Source organism: Strongylocentrotus purpuratus, unplaced genomic scaffold (assembly GCF_000002235.5).
Source record: "Strongylocentrotus purpuratus isolate Spur 01 unplaced genomic scaffold, Spur_5.0 spur5_scaffold_15, whole genome shotgun sequence".
Taxonomy (NCBI): domain Eukaryota; kingdom Metazoa; phylum Echinodermata; class Echinoidea; order Camarodonta; family Strongylocentrotidae; genus Strongylocentrotus; species Strongylocentrotus purpuratus.
The window spans coordinates 10552836-10560957 of record NW_022145600.1 but is presented as its reverse complement, the minus strand read 5'-3'; the positions used below and the strand labels follow the sequence as shown (position 1 = coordinate 10560957).

Below are 8122 nucleotides of genomic sequence, written 5' to 3'. Positions count from 1 at the left end.
GAATAATGAAGAGAATGCAATCATAGAACGCAAACGGTAATAACGCAATTGAAAAATACGCCCTGTGTGCAACAAGCGTTAGATCAAGTTTACACTTACCAAATCAGCCACATCAGATTGAGTCGGATTTGTACGAGGTGTAGGTGTAGGAACTGGGCATTCAGTCTCATCTGAAATTGATATAGTCAAGTGGATAGCATCATCGGATACGGAGTATTAGAATCTCTTTATTTCTACCTTTTTCACTGGTAAAAGAAAAGGCTACTTTCTATTTTCTCTGTCTCTTTCTGTCTTCTCTTCCTGCCTATTGATTTATCTCTCTCTCTCTCTCTCTCTCTAGCTCCATTCCTTTCGCTCTCTCTCTCTATCTCTCTTTTGAGTTACGACTAAATATAAAACTTCATTTGTACGTAAGAATTTCAAAGCAAGCAGCATGACCAGTACATAATGATATACTGTAGGCCTAACTATATATTCAGGGACCATAGTAATTAATTACCAAAATCTTCTATTGTTGTGGTCTCCAATCAGTAAAATGTTAATACATGTACCTTCTTAGTTCCATTCACATTTCTTGGAAATGAAAATATATAGCATCGTTCATTCGTTCACTTATTATCATAACTGAGGGGGTGTTCCATAAAGAAGTTACGCATGACTTTACGAATGATTTAAATATGAAAAGCCAAATGGGATGCTCAATCATTATTAACTGCAGCAACTAAAGTTGGACTGTGCAGATGTAGATTAACATTCTTATTATAACAAACATTTTTAATGCAAAGTATATTTTTTGCCATAATTTAATTGAGTTTATTGGAAATATAGTCACACTTTGTTAAAACATCACGAAAAACTTTGGGCATCCTATCTGGCACTTCATATACAAGTCGTTCGTAAAGTCATGCGTTACTTTACGATCACCTTTATGAGACACCCCCTGGACTTACTTTGGCAGGTAACTATATCGCAGAAACTGTTATTAGAACTAATGTATGAAACATTGTTTGCGGATTTCCGTTCCAGATATAGTGTGGTGCAGAAGTTTAATGTGCCACCCGCACACACCAAAGGGCAACGTTGGAGCGAACACGAATGGTAAACACTTAGATCGATTTTATCCAGAGACTGGTTGGCAGAAGATCCATCATTAGTCAAGTTGAAAGTCATGTCTCGAGGACACAGATAACTTGTCCCATTATGACGGTATTCCATGGAAAGATGGAATTCATCAAGGCTGGTCAGATTCCAATTGAAGTGTGAAGTTATGTTGATTGTGACGTTATTCACAGCGTTTTCAGATATAACCGATGTTGATGTGGATACATTTGTGCTTTTAAGAGGACCTAAAACATAAGTAAATGAAACATGAAAGATGATGAGAAAAAGAAAATACTTAATGTAAATGCTGGATCTAGCTGTAAAAAGAACCTACGACTGTTTTGTTATAGGCGATGGACAGTCGTGCGACTACTGATTTGATTGTGCTTAAAACCCCATCAGGATTATGTTTTCCTCTTTATAACATGTAATATTTTCGCACTTCGATCTCAGGGGTATCTCCCTGAACGGCGAATGCTTATGAATGAAGCAAATGTTGGCAGTTGGCGACTGTTAGCGACAGTTTTTGCGAAGATTAGCAACGATTTTCCATCCTTTGCCACTATTTGTGAATGTTTGGGACGTTTAACGAACCTTGGCGAAACCCTAAATCCGCTACATTCGCAAGCATTCGCCGCTCAGTGAGATACCCCATTTAGCAATTATTGGACCAAGTAAAGAAATATACAAACAAATATAATGTAGGGTTATTTACCAATGTCTACAAATTGTATGTCTAAAAACTGTATATTTTTGCTTTGAGATTTCCCTTTGTAAATGCCCCTTTTTTGTGGAAACTGCCCTTATTTGTTGGTGCCCCCCTCACTATGGAAAACGCTTCGCCGCCCCTAGTTGTTGTTGTTTGCATTACATATATTCTAATATGAGGAAACAAATACAGTTTGATATGGGTAAATTCGAAAGATTTAAAGCATTCAATTAATCACGAAGTACCAAATGTCGTACTTACTCAGACATTTAATGTTATCACACTTCTGACCAGTCGATGTTGCATCATGGCTGACGGGAAGTCCAGTGGCACCAATTTGTGCAAATGCCTCTACACAAAATCGCATGCCATTTCCGCATGTCGGACCGCCTTTCAAATCAATGTCCATGATGTTGTTCTCTAAATGTTCAAGATGGTCTTTTGATATCTTTAGTGCTAAATTTCCAGATGTCCTTGGGAATGTCCACTCTTGTTCTGCGTCCATGACCCTATTGAGGATGAGCCTGGCTTTGAGTACGATTTTAAGGTCCACGATGTCTGGCGAGATATTTCGAAGAAATTTCACTTTCACATCAAAGGTAATGTTATTAGGTTCTCCTTCTCTAATAGAGTCAGTTCTTAGATCAAGAGATTCTATACGAATCGAATCTGCAAGAAAAGAGGGTATTAAGAGAATAATTGTTTTAAACTTAACATTTGAATCATTCCGCTTAATTTGGGATTGATCAAGACCTACCGCAGTATAGAGTTTTTAGATGTTTAAACGATATCATTAATACATCAATCGTATTTTGAAATAAATCCAAAACTGAAAATAAAAATGTGAACTCACGTTTAAGTTTGGCATCTCCATAGACTTCAAACCTCATGGCCGGGTAGTTATGCCATTCGTCAATATAAATCCGAATGAAACGACATAAAGTGACCGGATGAATTAAGTTAAAGCGGGTGATATCTGAATTGGAATTTGCCCGGAATATCTGTAAGTAAGAAGAAGTGACTTATTTCATACAGTTGTTATATTGCATACACTGTACATGCAGGCCTGCATACATAAGTTCAAATTCAGAGTTACATTTATTTTCTTCCATTTTTATTTCATATTAATAGAATATGTCTATTAAACCCATAACAATGAAGCCATCAATTATTCATGGAAGTAATAATGAGTAAAAACATATGCGTACATCATTTCGAAAATGATAATCTCATCGCTCCCGCTACATGGAAGATACCTATTATGTACTATATAATAGAAGCACAGTGGTTTATTAGTGAAGGCTCTTGACTCTCATACGAAAGGACCTTGGTTCAATCCTTGCTCAGTGATTACATCCTTGGACAAGGTGTGTTGCCTGCGTTTGTTCCTCTTCACCCAAGTTTATTAAATGGATACCTGACGATGATTGGCTATTAATTATTGCAGGCTATCCTCGGTGAATAAGACTCAAATGTATAAACATTATATATCATAATATCGTGCATCAAAAATGGGTTTTTATTGGTTGAGCGCTTTTCACGTGACCAGAAATATTTCAACTATTTTATGGTTGCTCTGAAAGAGTACTACTTGGGAGTACTGTTTTGGAGTAAAAATACTATTTGGAAGTACTGAGAGTTGTTATAATAAACTTTTTTTTTTAAGTAAATTTTTTTCATGCAGGATATAAAACAAATATACCCTGCCTTCTTTTCGAGGTACTGGTTAAAACTATGCGCCTCGGTGACTTCAATAAGACTATTGGAGTCACCTCTTGCCTGTAGTTTTAAACCAGAACCTCTCAAGACAGTATATATTTTTAAACTATCCCAGTAGTTAAACAAAAATAATGAAGGCTATATGCTATTGAATAACTGATTACTTACCACCCAACATCTCACCCTCACCCCATCATCCTCTTACAAGAAAAATCCTATCTAATCGACATTCATTATAAGCGTCCTTAGCAGAGTATGTTATGCATATTTTGATATCCTTTTCTATCCATGGATACGCCACTGACATTCTTATAGGTAACTCACTTCCGAATCATTTTGTGCAGAAATATTGTTGATCGTTACGTTGTTTTCACCACAGCCGACCACATACGATGTAACCCAGCCATCTTTGTGATTTCCATATCCCCCTTGCGTTCCTATGCCAACGATGTTGTTAGGGTATGAGAGATCGACCTGCGAGAGAATAAAAATGCTGGTATTAGCATAGTTATTAATTGAGAAAGGCTTATAAACGTTCGTATTCTGATCATTTGAGAAAGACAATTTATGAAAATGGACCTACAGTTCATGGATATTGAGAGAGACAGAAAATAATTGTTTGAGTCTGAACCAATAAAGATGGAACCAAATGGGATCCTTGAAACTGAATCCTGCGTCATTATTGCTAGGCTCGTTACATAATTATAATTATATATTAATTTTTTTTTTTTTTTAATTGGTTTGATTTGTTTGTTTGTCTTTTTCTACTGACCTGAATCCACGAATGCTCATCTTCTTTGGGTCGCCATGAAAAGTTCTTGTTCAAACGGCCATGTGCAGCCCTCGTGTATGTGTTGTACTCGCTGCTTGCTGTGATAGCAGAATCGGTTATCCTCCCAGACTTCATACCAAGAGCAAAGATCTTCCTACCTAGCATACCTGTATTATGACGGCAGTGAAGCAATTAATGATTAAGCACAAACAAAGAAACATCAATATATACAGTTTCATTGGGTAAATATTCAAATTCAAAGATAACATGGTGCAATCCGATCCATTTTTACTCACAGAAAAAAGAGTGACAGGGGCATACAAAGATTGATAATACATTCTAACTTGAAACGGAATGTGGAATGAAAGATCAAGTCAGGATAATTAAGATGAGGGAAGAAAATAACCGTTGAGTTAATAACAAAAGTTTGCAAAAGGCGGAGAGGTAAGGCCTCGCTCTGGAGGTGATACGATTTGTTTAGTCATCTAACAGTTTTGTGAAGTGATGTTACCCTCCTCGATCACCTTCGAAACAAAAAAGCAGGACTTTAGATAGTCATCTTAAAATCTATACTAATACTTGTAATATACTGTTTTGATAGAAATTGATGAGAAAAACTTGGGCAGGTCCAGGTACCATATTAGCCCCACACCCCCGAAAAAGTGCTCCTGTATTCTAAACCCTCCAGCACAAACACAAACACACACACACGCACGCACCCGTGTCGTACGACTCTGGGGTGGCTGTCGTATTGAATGGCGTAAAAAGAGGTAATAGGTGTGGAGCATCAAAGGCATTTGGTGGTTGGGGTCTTGGGGATATGGTTTGAGGCTTTGCTCTACGATAAATATGACTATTTCTCATCCGAAATATCTTCTTTTTTAAGGGGGTCAACAAACCCTAGAGAAGTGTCTCCACAATTTTGAGAAACACTTGGTGGCTCCGCTCCTAATTCCCCTTGCCTTTTTTAGAACCCGTTTATAACCTTGATTTCTCTGGGGATCATCATGTCTGGGAAAGAAAAAAAAATGTTTCGCTCTCCCCCCCCCCCCCCTTCCCCTTGACTACCTTGGATCCGTTTCTTATGAGAATAAGGGTGAGATTACTTCCTTTTGAATCATGCATTTTACCTTTTCCTTAATGAGATCATTTTAACATGCACTCACTTACCTCCTGATATAGCAGAATTATTACACGCAGGGTCAAAAGATCCGACAGCGCAATACTCCAGTTGATTCGCATTACCAATGGTGAAGCACCAAGTAGTGAGTTCGAGTCCACCTGGGTTTCTGCAATAGTTGTGGTCCAATGTCTCATCGGCTAAGTTCCCGTTGTACAGAAACGAGGGCCAGTTTTGCCAGCGTGTGCTCCATGTTTGACAGGTAAAGCCTGAGCTCGTCTGCGATAGGTATCCCCTGTAGTTGATTCCCGTTGGATCACTTTCGCAATCACATGTTGCTATTAAAGTAAATAAAAATACGAAGCTGTCACATAAAACTTTATATTCCTAATCCATCCTTATTATGTGATGCCTTTAAATCACATGTAAATCTTTGTTTTAAAAAGGAAGTCCACTATGATATTAATTTGGTTATAATAGAATTAGAAAAACTAGATGAAAGGGGGTCAGTGGAAGTTTGAGCAAATTCCGACAAAAAATACAAAAGTTACTCTCTAAAAAATATCGAGTGATCACGGACGTCACTCCTCTGGAGAGTGAAAATGTAGTGAAAATAGAGTGAACATTCACTCTTTTCTTCTTAGAGAGCACTCTAAAATCAATCGATTTTCACTCCTAAACAAGTGATCACGGACGTCACTCCCAAGAAAGTGAAAATAGAGTGAAAATTCACTCTTTTTTTTAAAGAGAGTATGAATTTCCGAAGTTGCGATCAATTAAACACAAATTGGTAACACTGTCTGTGACGTATGTTGCGATTTCCTTTACAATTTACTCTGTACAAACAAGGTTAAACTTCAACTTTTTCGTTATTGATGACGGAATATATCCATACAGGAGTTGTATAGAAACAAATTCGCAATAAATATGTTTAGGATGCACGTATAACTTCGTACTTGTTGCGCACGAAGCATCATTTTGATTACGCTATTTGTTTTTTAAGATTCTTTTTATTGCTAACATTACAAGATTTATACCATTACAAGACAAGATATCATGACAAAAACAGTCGTAATCATATATGTGAACATTATAAGTATGCATAATTATTACCTGCGCTAATTGAGCTCGTAAATGCAAAGAGCACATACAGTAGTTATTCAAAGCAAGGTTTGAAGTGTTCCGTTTGCTTCCACTTGTTTACTGTTTTCACTGTCACATCAGATCATCCCTTTTCTGACGCAGTCATTGTCAACAAAATGACGCATCGTATTAAAAAAAACCCAACTTTTGTTATTTCTTCTTGTCTCATCATGTCTTAGGAAGTGCACTAGTAATTATAAATTTGTAATAAGCATTGTTTATTCTTACCACTTTGATTGGTGTTGGTCTCTCTAGAACTGGATCCAGTCTGTAGATTATCATGGTTCGTATATGAAAAAAATGCAATTGTAAGTCTTTAGCAGCAGTTATTCCAGACACAATAGATATTAATTTACCACAGATGATAACAATAAAATATTAAGAACTATTTTAGTATGTTATAATAACAAGTTAGTTCAAATCAAGCATATTATGATCAATACAAAATGATATAAAAGTATAACGATATTATGTAAAGCAACAGATGAAAAATAGTTTTTAAAAAATAAAGCTGAACATAAATTTGCTAACGATTAACAAATTACAAAGAGATGGGTGTATTTACAATAGGGAGAGAATCCATACAAATGCTGCCAGGTTTTCCTCTCTTCAATATGAATGATTAAAAAAAATCATAATAGTATTCCAAAGGTATGAAGCATACCACCTGTCTATAAGATCTGGAATTGGAAAGGGCATTATTCTTTTTTTTTTATAGTATGAGCACTACACTTCTCAAACTACTAAATTGCAGTTTTAGACAGATATGATTACATTTAATACCTATCATGAGGAGGGGGGCAAACTAGGTCCTGAAATGTAGTCAAATACCAACCGCTCCTCCACCCCCCCCCCCCCGCCTCACCCCACACACACGAACACATACACACATCGATAAACGAACCAACCACCCTTCCAAATAGTTCTTTGTATACTAAATTCATCGGCTTGAGCGACATGTTAGTTATCCCTGGTAAAAGGATACAAAAACACGTTAGGTCGCCAATGCGGCGCCCGGTGGCTAATTTTTTTTCCCAAACAGGTTTGCCAATGCTAATATATCCGGTCATCTGATTGGCTGATATGTTACGTCTTTAGCAATGACGTAACCGTTAGGGTGAGTGACAGGGTTATAGAAATCATGCAGAATTATTGTTCATCAACCCATCGTTGGCTCAATCGGTAAGGTCAGCGTAATACAATCTCAGAGTTGTGGGCTCAAGTCTCAGTTTATTCAATTTTTTTGCCTTTATAAATAGTAAGGCAAAGCAATAAAAAATCAAAGTCTAATTGTTTGTGACCTCTTTACAAGCTGCTAATGACGTAGAACATATCAGCCATTGAGAAGAACGGAAATATTAGAAATTGCAAACCTGTTTGGGAATAAAAATTTCGCCGCCCGGTGGGGGAGTTTATCCTTATGGGTGAGTAAACACTACATAGAAGAAGCATTAGCTCTACATAAATACATCATCAACCATTTCAAACCCTAATCCAAATTAATATTATTTTCAAAACATGGCTTACTATATTGCAGTAAGATCCTTCCCATCCTGAG

General features: G+C 36.9%; 1 protein-coding gene across 1 annotated transcript; it reads right to left on the bottom strand.

Moving 5' to 3' along the window:
* Window positions 1-2464: 2464 nt before the first annotated feature.
* Window positions 2465-4902, bottom strand: LOC105440557 (neuropilin-1-like). The gene is made up of 3 exons (XM_030986476.1): window positions 4302-4902; window positions 3854-4003; window positions 2465-2479 (listed from the first exon to the last, which is right to left on the bottom strand). Exons 1-3 carry the CDS (start codon window positions 4464-4466, stop codon window positions 2465-2467), a joined length of 330 nt encoding a protein of 109 aa, XP_030842336.1. The 5' UTR covers window positions 4467-4902.
* Window positions 4903-8122: the final 3220 nt, after the last annotated feature.

Coding starts and splice junctions, on each gene's coding strand:
- LOC105440557 (XM_030986476.1), bottom strand. CDS start 4,466: ATGCTAGGTAGGAAGATCTTTGCTCTTGGTATGAAGTCTGGGAGGATA. Junction 4,004..4,301: donor ATGAGCATTCGTGGATTCAG/GTCAGTAGAAAA, acceptor ATTCTCTCGCAG/GTCGATCTCTCATACCCTAA.